At 48.8% G+C, this 25,453-nt stretch overlaps 1 protein-coding gene across 5 annotated transcripts; it reads right to left on the bottom strand.

Moving 5' to 3' along the window:
* Window positions 1-1,831: 1,831 nt before the first annotated feature.
* On the bottom strand, window positions 1,832-23,587 carry LOC144372037 (uncharacterized). Of its 5 annotated transcripts, none has more exons than XR_013432076.1 (7): window positions 23,344-23,555; window positions 22,370-22,452; window positions 20,206-20,282; window positions 18,894-18,993; window positions 10,184-10,397; window positions 8,092-8,260; window positions 6,373-7,447 (listed from the first exon to the last, which is right to left on the bottom strand). XR_013432076.1 is itself a non-coding variant. In XM_078035457.1 (7 exons), the coding sequence occupies exons 1-5, from the start codon at window positions 23,464-23,466 to the stop codon at window positions 10,245-10,247; spliced, it is 618 nt and encodes a 205-aa protein (XP_077891583.1). In that variant the 5' UTR covers window positions 23,467-23,571; the 3' UTR covers window positions 6,373-7,447; window positions 8,092-8,260; window positions 10,184-10,244. The 5 variants fall into 5 exon arrangements, 4 of the variants coding, with proteins under 4 accessions (XP_077891585.1, XP_077891583.1, XP_077891584.1 ...); XM_078035457.1 differs by having other exon boundaries at window positions 20,124-20,282; window positions 23,344-23,571; XM_078035458.1 differs by having other exon boundaries at window positions 8,092-8,217; window positions 20,124-20,282; window positions 23,344-23,571.
* Window positions 23,588-25,453: the final 1,866 nt, after the last annotated feature.

The raw sequence follows: 25,453 nt of genomic DNA, 5'->3' as shown, positions 1-25,453 counted from the left end.
CCAGGCATACAGACTCCCTGCAGTGGAACAACAGTCAGACCTTTCCTCATATACCCTTAGGTACTCACCACAGTCCACCTGGCTCTCAGGCTCTGCCTGGCTTGATATGCCATCTTCAGTTGGGGCCAGCAGGTGGTGTGCTTGGTGCTCCAGGTTAAAGCCACTCAGGAGGAGCCACACGTATGGCAGCAGCTGCTGCAGACTCAGAGAGCCTGGAAGCTGATGGGAAGCCTTGGTGTGGAAGTTCACCCAGGTCCCCAGGAAAGAAGATGAGGCACTGTGGGGAGGCAGGTGTGGAGTCAGCAAAACCCTGGCCTTGCCTTCGCCATGGCCTCCAGAGCAAACCTCTGATCCTACCCTCCTGAACCGTCCCTGGTTCTGAACACACCAGTCCACCTCAGGAAAGACACAGTGGCTGTACAGGCAGGGACAGGACAGGTCGCTAGGCAAAGAACCTTCAACGAAGGAGCGTTAGATTCATGGTATGACCAGCTCTCCCCTCCTCTGGTCAGGCCCGACACTCTTCTTCCTCTTGGCTACCTGCTCTCCAACCTGGAATGCACCTTCCAGGAGTGTCTGTCCTCCTGCCCACTCTTCTCAGGGCTCAAGAGACACCTCCTCCCCTGGCGAGGGCTGCAATGCTACCTCATTCTCTGTGAGCTCTCACTGAGTCCCCCTGAGTAGCGGTGGACCTCTCTTTTCCCATGAGTGCAGACCACATCTCTGTGGCCCTGAGGGAGGACAGGGAGGTGTAGTTAGGGGATCCATTATCCCAGGGCCTTCCCCAGAGGACCATGACTACCTACAACTCCCTGCCTTACCCCTCCTACTGTTGAAGCCCCACACCTTACACTGCAGGCAGAAAACTGAATTGGGGAGAGCAGTCTTTCCTCAGCCTTCCCAAGTCAAATCACCTTGCAGTTCCCTACTCTAGAAACAGGAGCCCACCCTCTTGACCCCAAGCCCATTCCATGTTGAAGTTGGTCCAAGGGTCCACCATAGTCACTGAAGAGGACAACGTGCAGTTATGCCCCATGGAGTCAGGGATGTAGTCACATGTAGGATATGTACTCATGGCACCTGCGGTTTGAGGCTGACCCCCATGAAAAGGGACACAATGGCAGTCATTTGCACCCCATTTTTCACTGAATTATGAAACATGACTGGAAACGTGTCTTCACACAGTGGGTGCTTTCTCCATGTTCATCAGTGAATGAGCCCAAACTGCTGATTCCCACATATCTCTAGGTGTGGGAGCTGCCATGTCCAAAGCCCCTGTCCAGCTATGTCCCAGCTAGGATGCTCTGTCCCACTATGGAAACTAACATGTCTTTATTAACCCAAAAGTGCTTTTCCAAGGCCCGAGTTTTGAGACGCCTCTGGCACAGATCTACATTCTTCACAAAGCCAACATCACACCAGAAAGACCACCTTGCCTTGCTGAGTCCACCTGGGAATGAGCTCAGTGCACACCATTGAGCTGTGGTGCCCAGTGTGTGGGGACTGCTCCACGGACCTCTGTGGATCAGCTGGAGTCAGAATGGTTTCTCTGCCTGAGAGGGGAAGTTCACTCCCCTTGCAAGGCTGTGGCAGGCACCTCCAGGACTCGTCCCATTCGGGGCTGACATTCCACTATGAGTGTGGTCCTCTATCTCACTAGGTATCACAAACCTTTGGGTCCCTGAGAGGTACATGGCAGCCCCAAGACCCAGGCATGAGGGGGCTACACACTTGGGCTTGGTGGTCTGGTGCTTACCTTGGGAACAAGAGATCCAGCACCTGCTGGGTGGGGATGAAATCCTAGGAGATTAACCCCATGTTGCTGCTGAAATGTAGGTTTCTCCCACAAATGACAGGCAGGAGCTCATTCCTAAGCTGGTCCTGCCTGTAAGGTTCAAGGCTCTGTACCCTGAAGGGCTCCTCCGTGTTCTCATCATTTTCACCCTGGGTTGGGACCAAGAATGGTGGGTTCAAAATAGAAATGGTGACAAACAGAAAAATGACTTGTGCCAATACACTAGAGTCAAAGCATAATGGGACAGTTCCCATCAGTACAAACACACACACACACACACACACACACACACACACACACATACAGAGTCAGAATAGGAGTCCTGGGCCATTCATCAGGGATTAGACTAGAGGGCCTGCTGGGCTCACCTGCCCTGTGCTACTTACTGTTATTCTTGAGCTCCTCTGCGACAATCTCCAGAGGCTCTGGCGTCTAAGATGAAGCCTCACCCAGTGCATCCACAAAAGGGCTAGTTGGCCCCCCTGAGATTCCTGGGAGCCTGAGGCTCGGCATTGTTTGCAACCACAGGAGAACATCCTTCTCACTCCAGTTTCTCCAACCAAATGAGCTCGGATGGCTTGGTCAGTTAAGTGGGTGCCTGGATACCAGGGTTCCATGTTCTGTTTGATCCATTGTCAAGGCAATGATGTCATTTCCTGTGTCCATACCTGAGCCTCTTTTCACATAAGACCACTTTCAAAAGCCCTATGGGCTGCTGATTTCTCCTCCATGCCTACCCATCTCAGGTGCGCAGGTGTTCACCAACAACTACCCAAACATCCCCACCAAAATCTGCCCTGCTTGGTGCCACTAGAGTTCCAGCTTGGAGCCTTCAAAAATGCATTCACAACTAGTCCTTCCCTCTCAGCAGCTTTTGGACCCTGGTCCCATTAATGTGCAACTCATGCTGTGCCCAGTCTTTTCTGGAAAGTTGGGTAGCATCTAATCTCTAGGGTTTATTGTGTCTATTGGCCCATAACACCCTCTATTCTCTCTGAAACCAGAGATGGGACTCACAGGTGGCTAAAGCACAAATGTAGAGATGGGACAATCACAAGAAGGGCAGAGACAAAGAATGCACCCAACTCAATCAGGCCTGTGTCCCACACAGGAATGTGGCCAATGTCCGTCCCATCGTGGCTGCAGTTCCCTCTCTACACCATGGCAAGTTGGAGGGGACTGAGATGCAGAGGCTGCTCCCCTCTGCCATACAACTTCCCAAGGCTTCTCCTAAGATTTCAAAAGGGCCAAGTGTGTCTAGTGTTGGGGTCTCACAGAGACTCCGAGGTACCACAGCATCCTGCTGCCCAGAACCGGTTCACCCCTCACCTCAAGGGGGCTCAGCCTCTGGATTCATGGGAATTGAAGTGGGTACAGGTAATGGGATATCACCTCCAAGACTGAGTTATGCCAAGTCCATGACCCCTGTCTGCATCCCTGTCTCCAGCACCACTCCCCTCTCTCTCTTTCCTCCTCAGAGCAAACAAATCCATTTAGCAAGTGTGTCCTGTGATAAAGACATGACGGTCACCCATCCTCTCATTACAAAAACACTGAGGCTCAGCCAACATGGATCCTACCAGGAACACAGGCATAAACTCAGAGTCCGATCCTCCCAGCCGAGCCTCAGTGGAGCCTGGACTCCCAGCCTCCTGAGTCAAGGAAACAGAGGTGCCTAGCCAAGCCACCTTGGATGCAGCTGCACAAAAACTGAACTCATCAATGCCCCTTGCTCTCAGTTTAGAGTAAGAGGGGAGGTGGTGTTTCACAACCCTGGACATCAAGTGCAGTCTCCAGGCTTTGGGGTGTACCCTGACCTCTCTATCTGCCCAAGCCCTCCAACTCACACTGGCCTTTTACCCAACCTCCTCCTAGGGCCAAACTCAATCCTGCCTCTCAATTTCTGCTGCCTTCGCCAACACACTGCTCCCCAAAATGAGCAGGGCTGGCTCTCTGTTATCATGCTGGTGCCAGCAGCAATGCCACCCCACTGACATAATTCTGAGTCCCAACCTAGGCACTCCAGCTGTCTTTGCCACACCTGGCCTGTTTGGGCTCTGGCTCTTGCTCTTTTCTTTCATGTGCATGTGTTTTGAGGTTTTGAGTTTCTCCCACTGCAGAACTGCAGCTGTAGCAGGGTAGAGCTCATGAGGGTGACATTCTGAGACACATCCAATTCCATCAGGACTGTTAACTGGGGTGATGCTGGAACACAGTGATGAGTGAACACATGGGAGGTGGTTGGACCCACCTTGCCTCTGAGTGGCTTCCTTTCAGGACAGGAATGTAGGGATGGGAGCCCCTGGCGTGGGATGCTTTGCACAAGGCGTGACCATGGGCTCTCTTTCCTGGCAAAAATGGCTCCAATCAGCATGGAGAGCACTGTCATTCCTGGTGGCTAACAACAGCCCTGGACCCCAGAAAGGAACCCACACTCAAGATTAACGTCCGAGTCTTCTCTTACTCTTACTCTCTCTTACTCCCTCCCCTCTCTCCCTCCCTCTCCTCTCTCCCCCCCTCCTCTCCCTCCCTCTCCTCTCTCCCCCCTCCTCTCCCTCCCTCTCCTCTCTCCCCCCCTCCTCTCTCCCACTCCCTCTCTCCCCCCCTTCCTCTCTTCTCTCTGTCTCTACTCCCTTCTCTTCTGCGACTGACCGCTATGGTCCTACTAATAAAATCTTGACCGGTAAAAAAAAAAAAAAAAAAAAAAAAAAAAGATTAACGTCCGAGTGTGCGTGTCCTCGAAAAAATGAGGTCTCCTGATCCCAGGTGCAAAGGGGTAAGTCCTCTAACTCCAGGGGCCATGAAGGGACATCTGAGTTTCCCTTGTCCTTCTTTCCCTCTCTGAACCCATGGAGTCCTCACACTTACCACAGTTAGGACCCTGGCCTCATTCCCCAGTTGGGATCATTAGACTCCATAAAGGACAGTCTCTAAGATGCTCAGTAAACCACCACCCTCTAAACAACCCATAACCCTATTCACCCAAGAGGCAAGAGGATTTCTATTCAGGAAAACCAGGAAAGGGAGAGCCTTTCTCAAGGACACAAGGACATTAGTGAGTGAGGGAGTGATTAATGGATGGAGAACTATTTCCACCACCAACTTCCAGGAGCATATATGGCCCTTTGGGCACAGGTACGGACCCTTTTTTTCCAATCAAGTTTTTCAGAGAAGTGAGGCTGCCTTCTAGATGGCACTTCCACACTAAGGGGGTCTCCTACTCCTTCCACATGTACATATTGCAACGGGCCTCCCACTGTGCATCTGAGAACACTCTGTGGGCATCTGTAGCCTTTCAAGACCCCAGAAACCATGCGGGCACCCCAGCACCAGCAGAGCATTTGTGCACATCACAACAATCACCCCGGGTGAGAACTCTCCATTCCACTCTGTACTATGCCCTGCCATCTGTACTGATCAGTCCAACCCCTCTCCTTCCTGTTTCTTGATTATACTACCATGGTTCCCACACATGGATGCCAGGGTGCTTGTGGCCCCCCAACCATTTGGGTTCCAGGAACAAATGCCACAGTGGAATGTGTTTGCGAACTTCTGGATGACGGGAAGTCCCACCCTCCAGGTTTTCATCTTCAATGTAATGAGTGCAGAGGGAGCCAAGAGGGCTCTGTCAGGTAGAGAGGTGGGAGCTGATGGAGCCTCAACTAAGTGCCCAGGACTCTGGGTTCAGAGCTGGTGTTATGTGGAATTGTTGAGAGATGTGACGAAAACCCAGCTCACTATATGCAGAGACAGCAGATGCCCTCACGTGGTCAGGCTGCTGTGCTTCTCAGAGCCCCAAGATGTTCCACAGGTGTGGAGGTGGGGAACCCACGTGCCAGCCCAGGCTGCTCCTGAGCACCTCTACCTGGATTCGAAGCACGTGACTCTGCATCAGAGTCATCACATCAATGTATCCAGGCCCCCCACCCCAAAAGTTCTCTCAGAGACACTGAAGTTCAACTGGCTCTGGATTTGCCCTTTTCTCTGGGATTCTGGGGGCCCATTAATTAGGAGGTCACAACAATTCTCAGCACACATGCTGAGCCTACTGAAATCCCAGGAGTATCCAGGCATTGCTTCTATTTATAGTCCATCATGACCCACGACACTGTGGACACGTATTGCACTCACTAAAGAAACCACCAGGCCCAGGGCCTTCATGCCACTGGCCTGCAGAGATCTGGAGGAGCAGGCAACCTATAGGCTGCGTGGAACCAAAGACCCTAGATCCTGAGATCTGAGCTGGACACACAGGTCATGTGCACACAGTCACCACTGTCACTGAGAGTGCAATTGAAACACCCGCAGAGTTAGCAGTGGACCTGGTATGCCCACGAGTGAGGGTGATCTGCATTTCTTGAAAATGATTGTGTCCAGAGAAAGGCAAATTTTGTAGGATTTCACTTATCTCAGATTCTCAATTATCAGGTTCATAAAAAGTAAATACCATGTTCTTTTCCTAGGCCTCAAGGGCACTAGAATTCAGCATTGATGGCAAGAGTATGTCCACGTGAGTTCTGGAGATGCATGGTGGTGACGCCTATACACCAACATGAACATGCTTAATGCCACTCAACTGTGTACTCCAAAATGGTTTAATTACAAAACGGATGTTTGGTGTCAATTACCACAATGTAAACACTTGGGAGACTGCTGATTGACTTATCTTAGCATAGTTTGTGTTGTATTGGCACTGGGTAATTCATAGCACAGATTTTATTTCTCAAACTTGGGAGGCTGGAAGACCAAGACCAGGGGCCAACTTGTAAGAACGTTCTTGTTGTGTCCTCCTGGGGAAGCAGGTGAAAGAGGTACAAGGGCTGATTTGAGAAGCCCTTTCCCAGGGAAGGAGAATCCATGGCCTAAGCACGTCTTAAAGTTCCCACCCACTAACACATCATAATGCAGAGACAGAATAGAATGACAGCCCATGCTCCCCAGAACATCCCAACTTTTGGCATGAGTCCATTTCTGCAACATTTCACAAGTCATGATTTTGGATAAGACAAGAGTTAAGCTGAACACATGGGGAGCGGGCTCCCTTCTCGTCTGCTGCTTGCAGTGTTGCAGGTGGCCTTACAAGCCATCACTGAGGTTCTGCACAACAGCTCCGACTGCCCCCCATCACATCCCCATGAGGCTGACTCACACACAAGTCCTGAACACTCCCAAGCCCAGAAACCAGAAGTGTTACAAGAAATACAAGGGAGATTTGTTCAAAGTCAGCCCAAAACACCTGTCCACACAGGCTCAAGTCTCTTACAAAAGTGCCCGGGTATCTGCATTTAAACCCTGCATATCTTCTTCCTGTAGCACTTCCATTATCTCCAGATGACTTCTGACACCTAATACAATGAAAGGGCAGTGTGATTCTCTGTAACACTGTAAGATCCAGGAAACAATGAGGAGAGAAGTATCTGTCCAGAGAGACACAACTCCTTTCCTAATAGTTTGGATTTCCAGCTGGTGGGGATCATGGATGCAGAAGAATGGGTGCAGGGCCAACTGCACTTTCTTGCTTTGCATTGAGGGGAGGAAACACTGCAGCCAGAATGAGGGCTTCTAGGAGCTGATATCCTTCAATTCAACATCTGGACACATCTGACCTTCAGGCTGGAAGACTTTCTAGCAGGGGATCCAAGGACTTGCCTACTGTGGAAGGAATCCAAAAGAATAACTTACTTTAAAGGACATCAAAGAGGTTCAGGAGGGAGGGAGCCAACCCAATTGTCTAGACCACTTTTAGAGGTCAGGGGGTGGGTTCCAATGCAAAACACCGCAGTCCCATGGAGAATTCTGCAGTGTGTTGGTGATTAAGGTGAATGTGTGAATCCAGGGGTCACTAGGTCCTCTCAGCCATAAGGAGGAAACCTACCATAAAGGAACTAGGACAAGGGTGCGAGGAATGCTCACTTGGGGGAGATCTGAAGGAAGGAAAGTGTACTCATTAGAAAAGTGTCCCCTGAATATTCTTAGCCAGCCAAAAGTCGTGCGAACTTGTGTGGAAAAAGAGTCTTTGCACAGTGATGAAGCTAAGAGCTCACATGATGGAACACGGCATCAACCGGGACCAAATCCAATTTCTGATATTCTTGTAGGAAGAGGAGAGTCTGGACCCAGAGACCAGGGAGACTTGGGGATACAGCCTAAGTGAGGATGGAGTAAGGAGGGGATGCCCATATGGGAACCACAGATTGTGGGCAGCAGTAGGAGAGTGGGAAGGGCTGGGAGAGTTGGGGGGACAGTCCCCTTGAAACTTGGGAGGGGTTATGGAACTGGGACAGCCCAACACCTACTGTGATGAGCCTCTGGAGCTCAACGGAAGACACATCCTCTGTTGTCGGCCACCCAGTTGACAGAGTTTGGTTGCAGCAGCCTAGAACCCAGCTGAAGGTCTGAGTTGTTGGCCATGCAGGTTGGATCTGGACCACAGACATCCTCATCAGAGACTGTAGGGTCTCAGCCCTGAGGCAAGACAAGCACCAAGTCAGGCCAGGTGGGGAAACGGCTAGGCACACACTCTGGGGGCTGGTGCCTGTGTTACTGGGAGCATTTCTGATCCCAATTCCCTGATCTGCTGCCAACACAGGCTACAGAGGAGGGTACAGGGACACAGACCATGGATCTGCCCCACTCAATGGGCCCAGGCCAACACCACACCCAGCAGCCTCATGCCATACACAGTGAGTCTCGAAGCGGCCCCCTCTTCCCATCCTGAGAGCTCTTCCCTTCCTCATGTGCCACTAGCTCCCTACTGTCTCTGGCAATATCTACTCTGTGAGATGACAACATCCATGGGTACTGCTCTCTCATCCCAGGACAGTGTGGTCCCACACACCCTGGTGAAATGGGCCACCTGGAAGCTGGACCTGGAGGTTGTTGAGGCTAAATGGCAGGTATGGTCCTCTGGCACTTTATTATTAAGTTAAAAACACAAAAACAAAAACAAAAAACGGGTTTTGGTGCTCAAAAATGTTTGATTTGCATATTCTCATCCCCTAACCCCAATATTTTCATTATTTCCTCACATATGAAATCTTACTAGGAGAAAGTTAATTTCGTATTATACAAAGTTGATTGAAATAACATTGGTATAAATAATCAATCACCATACTTTCAATTTTTGTTCCGCTTTCCTCTTAGAAACCACATGGATACAAGAGAACAGAGGACAGACTCATGGAAATGCTTGAAATGACAAGAAGCTCCCACTCAAGCTCAGCATTTAGTCCTGGACAGGGTAAGACCAGGCCACTTTGACATCTGTTCCAAAGAGTCTACCAGACAGAATCCTCTGACTGATCCCTGACTGAGCCATAGGAACTGGCTAGAAAAGCCTTGACATCCTCAATACATTCTTCACTTCAGAATACTTGACAACCATTGATATCCATCTCTCGTTACCTTGTTCCCCAGCCAACCATTCTTCAACAAATTCAAAGGAGCAACTCATGCAAGAACACAGAGAGAGGTGTTCACTACACACATCCATGTGTGAAAAAGACAATTGGTATTTCTTGTTTGGGCTATTTCAAATGAAATCCCTTCTGCATGACCTCCACAAACCAAAGGAAAATATTTGTGAAATTCCCACATAGAAGAGAAGATACACTTGCCAAGGAGGCAGTGCCAAGAATTTTGACACTCCAAATGTAGAGTGTGTGTTTAGGAAGCAGTCACAGTTTCCATGAGAGAGTCCCATGAAATCAATTGGGAAGATCCATGCTCTAGCCCTACCATGCACGTGATGTGACTTGAAAGAGTCATTTAGTCTTAGTAACCATCATCACTAACCACTAAGTCAATGAATAAAGGTCCTCAGGTGTCAAGTGACAAAATGTGGGATGAGCATGGATGAGGATGGGTGGGAGAATCCTCCCCCTCTAACACAATTAGGGAAGGATGTGCTGCCCTCAAGTGGCTGGGGGACCTGGGATCCTGCCACAGAGGGTGATTCCAAACCTCACATCCCCTGACCCAGGCCAGAAGACCAGGTAGAGTCCAAGGACCCTGGGGTGGCCCAATGGCAATAAAGGTCAAAAGGAACTAGGGATCTGCCTGGACCCTCAATCCCCTACTCTGAGCAGGGCTGCATGACGAGGCCAGAGGCCATCCACAGCAATCTGCCTTTATAGGAAAACAGGGACTGCAGGCTGCCTCTGGCTCACTGAATCAGGGTGGTATTTTCATAAAGCAAGACCACTTCCTCACATTTGACCAGCAGCTCATGCGCTGACAGCACAATGGCTGGCTTGACTCAGGCCCTGAGAAATAAAATAGAAAATTCATAGCAAACACATCTTTAGCTCTTCCACATCATCAGGGGGTGTGATTCATTTCCGTCAACAAAGGGGTCTGAAATGGTGTCTAAACATGCTGGGGACTCACCTCTGTGTGAAACTCTTCAGGAAAAAGGGGATCAAATCTCATGAAGCAACTCTTCTCCCTTCTAGCCCATGGGCAATGCAAGGAACCTGCATGATACCAGAGGCTCACTTCTCTCTTCTGATGTCTTCTGGAAATGAATCATTAATGCTTCCTTCAAGGTGAAGCAGAAGCCTGCATTCCCAGCTGCACAGAAGTGTCTGAGGGCACTGTCTCCCTTAAAACCGAAGAAGAAAAACAGGTCATTAAAGAGGCATATGGATTAGAGTACATGTTCAATGATCCATCCTCCCTGGAGCCTTCCACACGCCCATCTTCCACATTCACAGAGCAATGCTTGGCCATTCTCAAAGACCAGAAGACCATGATGCTCATCACCAGGAAGTCATTAAATGACTCGAACAGAGCAGCATGGATTGCAGAAGGTGGCACACCAAGGATCTTCAGCTCTGCTGCTACAACACAAGACCTTAACTTCAGTATTGACTTTCTGCCACCGACCAAGTACGATATTAGTGTCAAGCACAACATGCAGACATGCAAGTAGCAGGTGACACCCCACATCCATTTACAGAAGTGGGCAACATCTGCATTGGAACAAGAAAGTATCTTATCCTTACTGATAAAAATCATAAGAAACAAAGAATAAAATGGATGCAAGATTTCTCATTTCACTATTACGTAGCTGTTGGAATTCCCTATTAAAAAATACCTCTTCCAAAATAAAAAGTATCTCAGACATGTGTCAACTATTCAATGGATGACATTTTAAAACTATGGCCTTTACTTAATATTTATGTATGCTATAGCCCTGCCTAATGCTCTTTGAGAAAGGAGCACATAGAATTGGATCTTTGAAAACCCCACATTTGCTGATAAATATTACTGCTTATGTCAGGCATGGTGAAGTGAAAAGTGGGACTTTGGATGCTCAAAGAACACAATGTTGTGGGATTGGTGTCCCTGATTCATAGACAGTATGTGGTTTCTATGAAAGCCAGTGAGGGAGCAGGAGTAAGGAAGCTCATTGAACAGATGACCTCAGGGGATACTGGCAAGTAGGCCAAATTGAAGAACATGTTCCAGCTAACAATGGTATTTGGGCTCCTGAGCCCAGACTGGTTGTTAAAAAAGGTGCAGACAGGCAGTGTTCATGTACAAAATGTCTACCATTTAAAGGTGGGTAATTTAAATGGCATCTAGTTACACATCTGAAAAAATGGTCTGCCAACTTATGAATTTCATTTTAACAACAACAAGAAAAAAAAAACCAGACAATTGTGGGAGGCCATCCTCGCACGTGATTTGACTTACTTCCCTGGCTGGGTGAGAGGCGCTCAAACATAGTTGTGTCAGAGCCATTCCCCACCCTTTCCCAGGTCCGAGGGCTTGTCCATGCAGAGGCGTGCCTGGCCACTGACCTGAAGACCCAATCGTTGCCCTTGACCTTGGGATGCTGCCCCCCTTAACGTTCACTGGATGGGATTTTCCCTTGAATTTTTTATTCCCCAATAAAAGCTTACTCCCTGCATGCTCTCCCTCTCTCCCTAGTCTCTTGTGTAAACCTCGCCACCACATTAGGTGGCTAGAAGTGGGAGCTAGAAGAAGCCGTCTCAGAGCTGTGTGAAAGGTAATGAGAGTCTTGTGTCTTTAATTTAAAACTCACTAGCAATTTCTTATGAACTGAACCTTCTTTCATGAAGCTCGAGCTGGTCGCAAGGCAGAAACAATGAGACATATAAAGATAAAACCTTGTCTTCACCAGGACGCCTAGAAATAGGTTTTATTTGGCTCATGCAAATAGCTTTCAATAGAAATTCTGATTTCTGAATGAACCCATTTAATTTTATAATGCACAGATCACAAGGCTTTCTTTACAGAATATTCTCTTCTTCCTCGTAAAGCCTCACATAGAAAATGTCTCACAGGACATCTGAGGGGAATGACCCAAAGGATGAGAGAATGGCTGGAACCGTTCTCAAATGTGCCCATATAGCCTAAAGTGTAAAGGCATCTAATTGTTATCTAAAACAATTATGAACCTATTTGATCCATTATTAATAAATATCACCACTTTATCACTTGAAGCAAATCACAGAAAATTGGAAACAGATGATCATTGGCTTTGATACCTTTACTTCCATTTCATTACCCAGAGATGATCAACTCTATACTTCAAATGATGCAAATTTATTACAGAATGCCTAAGATCCTGAGGATATATTTTGGCTCAGCCCATGGTATTGCTTCATTATTTTATTATTTTGTAAGTAATAAAATGTAACTTCATGTTGGATAATATATTCAAGTCATGAAAATATCATCCAACATCATTCTTCCCATTAGCCCAATTTCTCTGCATGCTCACTTACGCTTTAGGAATTTTACTAATTATTTGAAGGTTCTAGAGGACCTGTTAGACTCGTAATGGACAAACAATCCAACATACTCCAGTGTATGTAAGGGTGCCATAAGAAAATAAGGTCAGCCTACAGCAATGGGCAGCTGCCTGCCCCAGGGTGGAAGGAGCACTGGCCATGGCACCAGGGCTGCTGGGCAGCAGAAGCCTCCACAGCCCTGCAGGGAGCCTGGAGCACAGCTCTGCAGAACCATGCCTAGCCCTGGACAGATGCACATGAGTTCCCATCACAGGCTAGAGTGACAGTCCCAGGTGCATGCCTGTCATGCCAGCCACCAGGGAGGCTGAGGAAGAGGAACCTTCGAGGTCAGCCTTGGCAACTTGACCCCGTGGCAGAGGGGAAAAAGTTTACAGGGGTCTCTGAGGGTGTAGCTCAGGTAGGTCACTTGCCTAACAGGCTCAAGGACCTGGGTTCAATCCCCAGAACCACACATACACCAAAAAGTGACCTTGGAACATGGTTTAAAATGATGAGTCAGGTACACAGAAGGAACAGGAGAGGGTTTTTAAAGCGAGGACTTAAAACAAAATCCATAGGTGCATCAGGAAAACAAAAGGACACAGAGTCAGTGAGACCTGAAATACCTGGGCGGGTCTGTCTTTTAACCCGCCTCCTGCCCCCAGGTCACACTGGGCTCCTCCATCGGCCCTCCCCTCTTCAGGGGGCCTGCGGATCAGGCCACCTCTTCTCCTCTGAGGTCCAAGGCGCAGGCCACACTGCTGAGGCCACCGCATCCTGAACAGGACCCTGTAAATCAAAACCCACCAGCTGTGACCAGCAGCTCCGCTGAGGAAAGCCCTTAGGTGAGAACCAGGACAGCGGGGTCTGGCGGTGGGCGCTGTGGGGACCGCCCTGGGCTCCAGGGGACAGGCAACCCGGGGCCGAGGTTCCAGGGCGGCGTCAGAGTCCTCCTGGGGTCCCAAACTCCTGTGGGCGTCTAGACGTGGGCCGCTCTGGGCCAGCTCACCTTCTCCGCTCCTGGATCCCAGGAGCTGGACCCACCACACCCGGAGCTGCAGCCCCGCCTCCAGGGCACTACTTCCGGGCTCCTCCCACACCGAGCTGTGGGGGACCAGGCTCCAAGTTCCCGCCCTGGCATAGGCCCCGCCCCCATCTCCCTGGGGAAGGTGGGGCCCTTGGAGCCCTGCCAGAGGAGCTGTCACCTCAGCTGGTGAGCTAAGGCGGGACAGCAACTAACTAGAGTCCTCACCTGTCCCCAGCTTCCTAGGAGTGAGGCCTGTGGCTGCAAAAACGAGATCCAACTATATGCTTTCCTATAAGAGACTCACTTTTACACTCAGAAGTTATAAAAGAAATCTTAATTTTATAAATTAATCCTCTATTTTAATTAACTCCAGAGTTTTAGAACAATTATCCTAGGGGCCACATTCAGGCTTCCAGCTGGCTGGAAGGAAACGGTGATCCTGACCCTGGGCTGGCCTGAGCGAGGGGATCCCCCGTTCCTGAGCTTCCTGGGAACTGGAGCAGCACCTTGCCCACTGTCCAGAAGCAGCAAGGCATGGTGCAGGCCAGTTTCCCCCACCTCCAGGCGGGAGCAGCCTCAGCCCTCTTTGAAGCCACTCAGGTTCCCATGTCTACTCCTGACCTAGGAGCTGAAGACTGGCAGCCTCAGTGCCCCATGTGCACCCAGCAGTCATGCTGCGACTCCAGAGGCTGTTCTGCCCCAGGCCCCCATGGCCTGTGTTCCAGCTGCTGCTGAGTAACAGTGGTCGCTGTGCTGCACAGGGGAAGGCTGAGCCCTCTTTCCTTCCTTCCTTCTCACACCCTCCTTTGCTGTTTGCTGCCCACCTCCCTATTCATCTGTCTGGCAGGCTGGGCACTCCCACAGTGGGCACGCCTTTTCTTCTGGCACCTTCCCACTCCATGAGGCAATGCTGCTTACCTGTTTTTTTTTTTTAATTCCTTTAGAGAAACCTCCTGATTTTTCCAAACCTAAGATGGCCAGAAAGTTCTGTGTCACCAAAGGTTACCTGAGTTGAAGAAGTAAGAACATATCCTCTTGACCTCACACGGGGACCAGCAGTCTCTGGTGGCAGAGGTGCTGTGATTGGGGTGAATGGGCCTCAGGTAGGCCATATCCTATTTATTTTTAGCAATAATATAACAGCATTAAAAAAGAGGAAAAGAATGCATCAAGGAGAGTAACTAAGAACAGAGTAGGGACAAAGAGCATGAGAAGAAGATTAACATTAAACAGGGATGAGAGGTGGGAGGGAAAGGGAGAGAGAAGGGAAATTGCATGGAAATGGAAGGAGACCCTCAGGGTTATACAAAATTACATACAAGAGGAAGTGAGGGGAAAGGGAAAAATAATTCAAGGGGGAGAAATGAATTACAGTAGAGGGGGTAGAGAGAGAAGAGGGGAGGGGAGGGGAGGGGAGGGGGGATAGTAGAGGATAGGAAAGGCAGCAGAATACAACAGACACGAGTATGGCAATATGTAAATCAATGGAAGTGTAACTGATGTGATTCTGCAATCTGTATACGGGGTAAAAATGGGAGTTCATAACCCACTTGAATCAAAGTGTGAAATATGATATATCAAGAACTATGTAATGTTTTGAACAACCAACAATAAAAAGAAAAAAAGAAAAAAGAATGCATCAAAAAGGCAAAGGGAAGTCCATTTCTAGCACCGCCACACACACGTGCACGTAGCTTCCTTCTACAGGCCAGCGCTTCTTGGTGCTCAGAACTCAGAGTTAAAATTCGGAGCTTCCCCTCCCCTAAGGGGCTGAGAACCTGATCACTGCAAATTGAATCCTTTGTACAAGAGCTCCAGAACGAGAGAGGTAATTCCTATTTAACCCTGAGAGAAGGCTAAACAATATAGAGCACTAAGTTAGATCTGAAACAGCTCCAGAGTCAGAAAGCCAAGCCTTGGGGAGCCTGAGACACCTGTGTGCTCCCTGCCACGATGACAGCGCCCCCTAGCCTGTCCCAGCCCAGCCAGCTCGCTGAACAGTCTGCTGGGCCCCTGTGCAGGACCCTGGAGCTCTCTCCAGGGAGCAGGGGTCTGCCCAGCTTCATTCGCATTTTCAAGGTCTCTTGACACCCACAGGCTACACTCATGTAAGGCTGTGGGCTGGGGCAGCTAGGGCCCTAGGGGACAAAGGGCTCTGAGACAAATACTGGGCTTCCTGCTCTTGGCGCTGCTGTTCCACTGTTCTGTGCTCGCTGGCGTCCTGGAAAGACCCCTCGTGTCTCCTGGGAGCAGAGACATGGCTGAGCCAAGGTGGAGCTGGTAGGCAGGGCAGGTGGGGCTGGAGGTGGATGCTCCTTGAAAAGAGAGGAGAGGGCTGCAGGTGCCACACTCGCTCCCTTCTCTCTGTAGGTAGCAGGATGGGTGGCGAGGATGCCCAGTTGGGTCAGTCCTGCCTTTGCCCCTCCAGGTGCTCAGGCAGGGCAGCAACATCCTAAAGTTCACATCTGGCCCCTGACCTTGACCTATGTACACCGCAGCCCATGGTCCACGGCTTTGGAAAGGCCTAGGGCCTCTGGTTTCACTGCCATGGCCTGCTGTCGGTGAGCCAGCCTGTCTCTGGGTCACAACAGCAGGGTGCCCAAACCCACCCTTAGCATCACCAGGGACGCACACGGCAGGATCCCGCCATGTGCAGAGGCAATGCCAGGACAGCCCAAGTCTGGGTAAGGGGCAGGGGCGGCAGCAGCAGGGCGCCTGTGAGGCATGCTCTGATACCAAAGGTCTGGGTGCCCATGTGCACTACACTCAAGCGAGAGCCTCAGTCCCTGAGGTTGGGGACAAGGACCCAGGGCCCTTCTTAGTAAGCCAACACACAGAAGAGTGCTCCTGGTTTCATCCACCCCCTGCACCACAGTCAAACCTGACCTTGAGATAGTGAAGGGACTTAAAAGCTAGTATCTGGAGCCACAGAAACTGCCGGAAACACTGTGCTGACAGGACTGCGGGGGTGCCCTGGGCTCCTGGAGGAGCGGCTGGCAGCAGCAGCAAGAGGGAGAACTAGGCCCCATGGGTCCGGCTGGCCCCTGACAAAGACCGCTACTGTGCTGCTTCTCCTCACACTGGGAAAAAAACACAATTTTTCTGAGAAAAGATTTGCCAAAAAAGGGCCACGAACATCCAGGAAAGAAAAAAGAGGTGGGGCAGGTAAGGAGAGAGATTACTCCCCAGGAGCACGTTATTAACAGTTACTGAAAGACTCAACACCCGTGTGTGATGACAAGCACCTGTCAGCTCTGGAGAAGGAACAGGGGATATTTAAAGCAAGGCCCTGACCCAGGGGCGGAAGCCACCACTCAGTCTGCTTCCCCTGCTGCTCCCCAACCTGCATCAGGCTCACCGTCTCGTGTCCCCTGTGTGACCTGGAGGAAGGCCCTCTCATCCCTCCAATCGGTTAACATCTGTTTTAAATTCCTCAATCCTACCAGCTTCGTTGCACCTCTTAATTTGAACAAATTTCAGGAAATGGCAGCATGTATCTACCTGGTGTGCACTGACATTTATTTGGATATAAAATAATTATGATATAGATAATTATAGCCAACACCATTGTGTTTCCCTATAGCCACGGACTATAAATATGGACTAAGTGTTTTATATACTTGCTTTCAATTAAACCTCATTACAGCTGGAGGGAATTGACATTGCTATTATCCCCATTTTAAAGAGGCAGCCACTGAAACCCCGAGAGAAGGTTACATGACTACAGGGGATCCAGTGAGAACTGGAAGCTCTGGGATCTCCCCAGGAAAAGGCAAATGAAACCATGGTGAGAAACTGCTGTTCCCTTTTTAAACTGGTCTAAACAGAAAAATCATATCATATGCTGCCAAGAACACGAAATCACTGAAACCTGTGCACACTGAGGGTGAGAGGGTCAATGGCACAGGCGTTCAGGGAAGCAGCCAGACCAACAACAGATGTAACAGCAAACCCTCTGCTAGGCAGTCCTACTTGAGATGTAGGTAGCCTCACATCCACACACGCAGAAACGTGTATGCAAATATTTAGAGCAGGTTTATTTATAGTTACCCAAACCTAGAAAAACCCAAATGACCACCAACTAGAGGATGATAAACACATGGTGGCATGTCCATCAAATGCAGCAGTAACCATTTAGAATGAACAGGAACAAATCACTAACAAAGGCAACAGCGCGGACGAGCCTCGGATGTATGATGGTCCAAGACGCCAGACTCAGAGGCTGCAGGCCGCAGGCCGCATGAATCCACCTATGGTATCTGGGAAAGGCCAAAGTGCTGGGGAAAAAAACTGAGGAGTGCTTCCCCAAGTCCAGAGCTGGGAGCTGACAACAGAGGAACACAAAAGAACCTTTGAGAGCAAAGGGAATATTCTTTGGATTGTGGTGATTGTCACGTGATCGGTACATTTGTCAAAACTCCAAAAACTGCATCCCCCAAATCATAAATTTTACTGCATGCAAGTCAAACCTAAATAAACCTAACATAAAAAAAAAAGTTCATACTGTAGTAACTTGGCCACATCAGTGTTTATAGCAGCTCAATTCACAGTAGCCAAGCTATGGAACCAACCTAGGTGCCCTTCAACAGATGAATGGATGAAGAAAATGTGGTATCTATACACACAAGAGAGCATTACTTAGCCTAAAGAAGAAGGAAACTAGCATTTGCCAATAAATGGATGAAACTGGAGATTATCATGCTAAGTAAAATATGCTACTCAGTCCCCAAAAACCAAAGGCCAAATGTTCTCTCTGATATGCAGATGCTAACGCACAATAAGGGAAGAGGAGGGGAGAGAAGAAGAAAAGTTCATTGGATTAGACAAAGAGTGTGAGGGGGAGGGAGAGGGGCTGGAAATAGGAAAGACAGCAGAATGAGTGGGACGTCACTTTCCTGTGTTCATATATGAACCCACGACCAGTGGAACTCCACATTATGTACAACCACAAGAATGGGAAGTCCCACACCATGTATGTAGGATATGTCAAAATACATTCTCCTGTCCTATAAAACCAAAAAGAACAAGTAAAAAAAGATTTCCCTGAAGATAGGCCCAGGCATTGGTAAGTCTCATTTGTTCAAAAGTAGCTGAAAGATTTATTACCAAGTCTGTCACTTGAGCTTAGTGTTAAAGAAGAGTAAATGATGCTAAGCTTTATTATTTTTCTATTTCTCTTCTGCTCTTTGGCAAAAATAATTAATGGGGGAAAAAGTAACTGACAAGAGACAGCCAAGCAAGGGGGACCCAAGGCAGATGCGACCTGGGGCCGAGAACCCGCGGTCACTGCCCGGGAAGCGGGACGCACCTGAGCATGCTCCATGACCTTTGGGTGAGAGACCTCTATTTCACCAGGAGTTGAGGCTGCCTCCGCATGGTCATCATCTGCTGGAAAACACTGCCTTGCGCTGTCAAACAGAAACAGACCCACAGCTGTCAGCGCTCGGAACGGGTAAGACTATTTGGTAAGACTATTAAGTGACAGGTCAGCACAACTGGTGGTTATAGCAGGCAGGAGGCGCCCACATCCCTCCGGCTGTCAGAAGAGACCTGGCGGTGACAGACACCTGCGGCCTCCCTACAGCACCCCTGGCCACTAGGGCAGATGGCCGCAGCAGCACGCAGGGAAAGGGGGAAGGGCACATGCGGCCCCAGAAAGAAGCACCTACACCCCAAACCCCAACTCCTTCCTGTTCCAAGGAGGAGAGAGCCTGGCACTGGGGCAGCAGCCAGGGTTGGTGTCCTGGACCACACAAGGACGGGAGGGCTGAGGTGTGCAAGGGGGCTCCAGCCGCCAGCCCACAGCTCCCGAGGGAGGGCCCATCTGTGCTGCCCTCCACTCCCTTCCCTGGTGTCCCCTGGCCAACAGACATACTGATGGGTGCTCCATCTTCCTGGAGTGTGGCTGGAGGGTGAGGTGGCATGCATGTCACGATTTCAATGCCTACACGCCCTGACGCTGAAATGAGCCATCTCTGAGGCAGCCGGCTTCACTCACTCTGTACCTGCCACAGCATCAGCTCAGCGTTCAGTGACAGAACTAACGCAGGGCCCCATTTCTCACGATTTTCAACATTATAGTCTTATATGTGCTACCAAAATAACAATCACTGAGATAAAAATGACTAAGATCACATCACCAAATGGCACATCTTAAAACATGGGAGTCCAAGTAGAAACTGTCATGCTTACTGGAATATGGCTGCCTTCTCTGAAGCCTCTGCCATTTGTTTCATCTTTAAGGAAAATGAGGTGCCATGGTTTGGATCTGAGATGTTCCCCAAAGGCCCACAAATTAAAGGCCTGGTCACCAGCCTGTGGCACTGAGGGAGAAGGTGTGGGACCTTTAAGAGATGGGGCCTTATGGGAGGAGGCTAGGACACTGGTCAGTTGAAGATACTGGACCCCAACCCTTCCTCTGAGTCCTGGCAACCATGAGATGAACAGGCCTCCTCTGCCATGTGCTCCCTCCATGATGTCACAGGCTCAAAGAAACGGCCAAGCAATCATGGACGGAAACCCGTGAAGCAAAATAAACCTCTTTCTTCTGAAGTTGATTATCTCAGGTACGTTGTCACAGTGACGGAAAGCTGACAGAAGGCAGCGCACCACTGCAGTACCTCTTCTGGACACTGAAGGGTCCACTTCAACACCTTTTTCATAAGGAGTGCCACCATTCAAGAAGAGCTCGTAAGTCCTGTGAAGGAATAACATACTATGATGGCTGCTCATGGCGGGCATTTCGTAGACACCTGAACCAGAAGTGAAACATTTTTAGCACAAATGTATTCATTCTAATTATGTCTCATTGATGGATGAGAATGACAGTGTTGACCCTTCCATGGGGTGTCATCTCAGCAAAGAGACTCTGTCCCAAGCATCAACACAGAAAATGTACTTATATGAAAATGAGAAAGATTTTTGTTATTAAGATGGGCCTGAGGCTGTAGCTCAGTGGTAGAGCACCTGCCTTGCACACATGAGGCACTGGGTTCGGTCCTCAGCACCAATAAAAATAAACAAATAAAAATAAAGATGTTTTGACTTGAATGACTTGTTAATAGCAAGTAATTACTGTTTTTAAATGTGTTGAATCAATATTTAAAATTAAGCCATTATGAATTTATATGATTTTTAAAATAAAACAGTAACATAGATCGTTGTAAAATGTTGGAATGGGGGCTGGGGTTGTGGCTTGGAGGTAGAACACTTGCCTAGCATGCGTGAGGCACTGGGTTCGATCCTCAGCACCACATAAAATAAAAAATAAAAATATTGTGTCTACCGATAACTAGAAAATAAATATTTAAGAAAAATGTTGGAATGGCATAGACAGGACACGTAAAAAGTGAAAAATTTCTCTGTCCTTCTCCCTACTTTAGTAAGTCTCCTGCCCTATCTGTCACCCACCCTGTGACTCCCTGTGCCTCACAATACACATCAGAATGCTTCCCTATTGACCGAGCTCCACCTTCTAGTAAATAACTGGGACCTCACTTTGCCAAGTTGGAATTTTGGATGTTTCCTTATTTTTTTCTTCTAAGTATAAGTGAAAACCCTGAACATATTTTTTAAAGAATCATAAGAAACTTGAGTTTCTGTATTCACTCCTGATAATGGGGCGCCCCTCCTGCTCCGGCTAGGATGAAATTAGAAACTAGGGTTCAGTGGTAAGGAGGCTGTGCAGGGCATGTTATCCAAGTTAATCCTCACCAGGAGCTTGTGGGGTAGAAATTATTTCCCCAGATTAAAGGTGGGGGAATTTGGACACTATAGTGCATACCTCCTGTTATACAGGCAGTGTGGGACCCAGCACCCTGAGTTTCCGTAATGACAAATTTAGAATCTTGATCACCATCCTCCCTACTGCTTGTCCATCTGTAGCCCTCTGTGAATGTCCTGTTTATATCCTAGACTTAGATCTTTATTTTCCCCATTTAAAAATTCAGATGAGCTGGGTGAGGAGGCACATGCCTATGATCCCAGTGACTTGGGAGGCTGAGGCAGATGGATCACAAGTCAAAGCCAGCCTCAGTAACTTAGTGAGGTCCTAAGTAACTCAGCGAGACTCTGTCTCAAAATAAAAAATAAAAAGGACTGGAGATGTGGCTCAGTGGTTAAGCACCCCTGGGTTCAATCACTGGAACCAATAAATAAATAAATACAAATTCAGATGATCTTTTACTTATTAGTTTTCAAGGGCTCTTTTTACGTTAGGGCTAACAACATTCCAACTTTGTGGTATGCATGAGGATATTTGCTTCTAGCTTGCACTGCGCTTTTAAAGTTTAAATTTTCTTACAGGAGGGCTGGGGCTGAGGTAGAGCACTTGCCTAGCAAGTGCGGGGCCCTGGGTTCAGTCCTCAGTACCACATAAAAATAAATAAATAAAGGTATTGTGTCCAACTACAACTAAAAAATAAATATTAAAAAAACTGCTATAATTTCAATGTCCTACAAAGATTCACAGAGGACCTGGGGACCCTGGACTTAGCTTTTGCACTGTTTTCAGCATGGTGGAATGTGCCAGTACTTCAGGGAACAGTCCCAGCAGGCAGATAGTGCAAGCATATTCTAGAACATGTCCTATGTGTCCTTCTCCCTCTCTGGGTGAGGGTGTGTGTGTTGCTTTCATACACTACTTTATACAACACTAAAATCAACATTAAAAGCCCTCGCCCCAAAAGCTGTTGACATGCCAACAGAACAAACCTGAGTTCCTTGATCCTAAAAAAAGAACTTCTACAAAATCACACAACTGCTAGGAATTCGCAGAGCACTTACTTTGCTGGTATTGGAACGCCACTGGCATCGAAGAGCCTGAGAAACACCCAGCCGCAACTCAACTCTCCTCTCTCACCCGTTGACTAGGAAATAAAACAAGTCTGAGAAACAATATCTGAACGAGTCAAATTATAAGCACATGCAAGTCCCTGAAAGGAACAAGGCCAGTATCCCCGCTTAGGGCTAAGCAGTTCTGCCCCAGAAAATAAAATGAAACGTGGTGGATCCCGGGTACAGCAGAGGTGGCACTTTAAGTGACCCGTCATTAACTACCAGTCCAACATATAGCCACACCTGTAGATAGGCCTTTGTACTAGTGGGGGGGGTGAGGTTCTTTGCCTCACCTCTGTTGGCCCCCAAATTTTAGCTAAACGACCATCACAGGGAGGAGGATACACCAGCTCCTTTTGGAAAAATTGTACCACCAATAACACCATCAGCAAAAATACCCCGGCACTACCACAAGTTGCTGCACCAACAGATAGTTCACAATGCATAAATGTGATACATAGTCGAGGCAAGTTCTGTAAGCAGTTCAGTGATAGCTATTGTAACAATAGCAACAGAGTCTTGGGGTGGTGACAGAGGGGCTGTGGAAGCAAGGGGGACACAGGAGTACCCTGTACTTGCTGGGAACTTAAACTACACTAAAAATCAAAGTCTTAAAATATTCCCGTGTGGAATATGTGGAGAGGCCTGTCTTTGCTGCACGACACCAACTATTGCCATTAGAGTCTAAATTCTGCCCATATCATTGAGGCTGTTATCATGGTCACCTGCTGGGGCTGAGCTGAAGGAAAGAGTCAGGGTGCAGAGGAGCCCCCTGGATCCTTCCACAAACCCTCCCCGTGGCCCTGGGAACCTGGCTGCCTCTGAGGCAACAGGAGGAGCAGCTGGGGCAGCCCAGCCTCACACTTCTGCTCCCTGGGAGGTTTTTGTCATGGCCTGTGTCACTGTGGGAGGATAACTGTTACCTTGTTGACAGTAATAAGTGGCAACATCTTCAGGTTCCAGGCTGCTGATGGTGAGAGTGAAATCTGTCCCAGATCCACTGCCACTGAACCTCGAGGAGACCCCAGATTCCAAACTGGTTGCATAATAGATGAGGAGCTTAGGAGCTCAGACTGGTTTCTGCTGGTACCAGTATAAATAATTGCTAATGCCCTGACTGGCCCTGCAGGTGATGGTGACGCTGTCTCCAGGAGACACAGGCAAGGAGGATGGAGACTGGGTCATCATGATGTCACATCTGACACCTGCCATTAAAAACATAAAAAGAAATATCTTTGCAAGTAGTGATGTTGCAAGAGGACTTTCCTGAGTAGCCAGGCAGCACTGACCACACTGTGATTAGTAAATCCCCAGTACTGTCCCTCCTTACCTGGGAGGCAGAGCAGCAGGAGCCCCAGGAGCTGAGCAGGGGCTCTCATGGCCATGCTGTGTCCTGACTGGGACTGACTCCTGCACAGGGTGTGAGCAGCCTCTTAAGAAGTCCTCAGGGCAGTGGGCTGTGCTGTGGGCACATGCAAATCAGCAGGGCTGGGCAGGCTGGGCAGGCTGGGCACAGCTGCAGGGCGGGCTCCTCCTGGTCAATCAACACAGGCTCAGTGTGTCCAGGTGTCCCAGGTCAGACCAGGGCAGCTCAGATTTGCTTGGGGGGAACATAGTTCCCTGGGGCCACAGGACACAGTCAGCCCCCTGAGCTGTGAGTGGTGATCTGTAGTCACTTTCTGGTTGAGGACAGGCTGTCCTTGTGCCTTAAGCACAGTTCTTTGTTGGTGACCCTTGGAGGAGGAGGGGACATTACAGAAGCAAGGGGATAGTTTATGCTTTGGAGGTAAAAACAGAAATAAAGACAGAAAGAGAGGAAGATGTGTAAACTCACTGAGGTGTTTGGGGTTTCTGGACATTGGCACAGCATGGGTAAGAGGCAGGGAGGAGGAACCCAACCATGGACCCAGCCCTCTCTGCCTCAGAGCCCCACAGAGTACACTCACACCCATCATGGTGCCCATCTTCCCCAGACCAGTAGGTCTAAGGCCAGTCAGGCTCTTCCTCTTAACTATATCTTAGGAGAAGTAAGAATAATTTTACAAACTAGTGAAAGTACTTTAGAGATTGAAGATTGGAGAATATAGGTCATGTTTAGCATCTTAGTAAACTCAGTAAAGATCCAGATTCCGTATATAATTCTGCTTTACCAGTATTACCACATGTGTTTTTAAGTCTTAGTAATACCTCATGACCTCAAGAGGGCTGCAGTGTTTCTAAACATCATGTCCTCCTTCAGGTCCTCTTGTAAATTTTTTCAGAAATAAAGCAGGACAAAGTTCTTCACCCCTGCTCTTCTAAGAGTTATCAAAAAACCTTCTAAATAACTGTCCACAATCTTTTTTTCTTTTCTTTTCTTTCTATTTTTACTTTTCTCTTTCTTTCTTTCTTTCTTTTCCTTTAATTTTCCCCTTCGGTGCTGATGACTGAAACTAAGGCCATGTGCATGCTGCACAGTTCTCTACCTCTGAGTCAGAGGTCTAGGGAGGAGTTTCACCATGCTCAGCTGCCCACACACTCAGAGGCTGCTGCAGATAGGGACATGGTTCCTGGAGTCTTGGCTGCTTATCAAGATGGTGACAGTCCTTGGGGTCAGCATGTCATGCTGCTTCTACAGGAATGCAGGGTGCTGAAGTTCAGGGTTTGTGGAGCCTTCCACTGATATTTAGAAGGATGTCTGCCCTCCCTGGGGGCTGGTGCTGTGGTGCTGCACCTGCAGAACCTGGTGAGCATCCTGCTCAGGAGAGTGGGTGGCAGCTCCAGGACACCCACAGGGCATGTGTAGGTGACATCCATACAATCAACACAAAGTGAAAACACCCAGAGTCTGTCCATGGACTGGGAGGTCAGAGGGGAGTCTTATGCCCTTCATTCAGGTGGAGGAGGTCATGGTGTCTCTTCATAGAAACATGGTCCTTTGGGGGCAGGTATCTTGTTCTGCATGTGAGATACTGAGCTTGTGACTTCTAAAGTTCCTTGGCCAGGACAGCTGGCATTGTCTTGCATTTTCACTGATGAAAAAACCATAGCAAA

The sequence above is a fragment of the Ictidomys tridecemlineatus genome, chromosome Y, assembly GCF_052094955.1.
Source record: "Ictidomys tridecemlineatus isolate mIctTri1 chromosome Y, mIctTri1.hap1, whole genome shotgun sequence".
Lineage (NCBI taxonomy): Eukaryota > Metazoa > Chordata > Mammalia > Rodentia > Sciuridae > Ictidomys > Ictidomys tridecemlineatus.
This window is presented reverse-complemented; position numbering and strand designations above follow the sequence as displayed.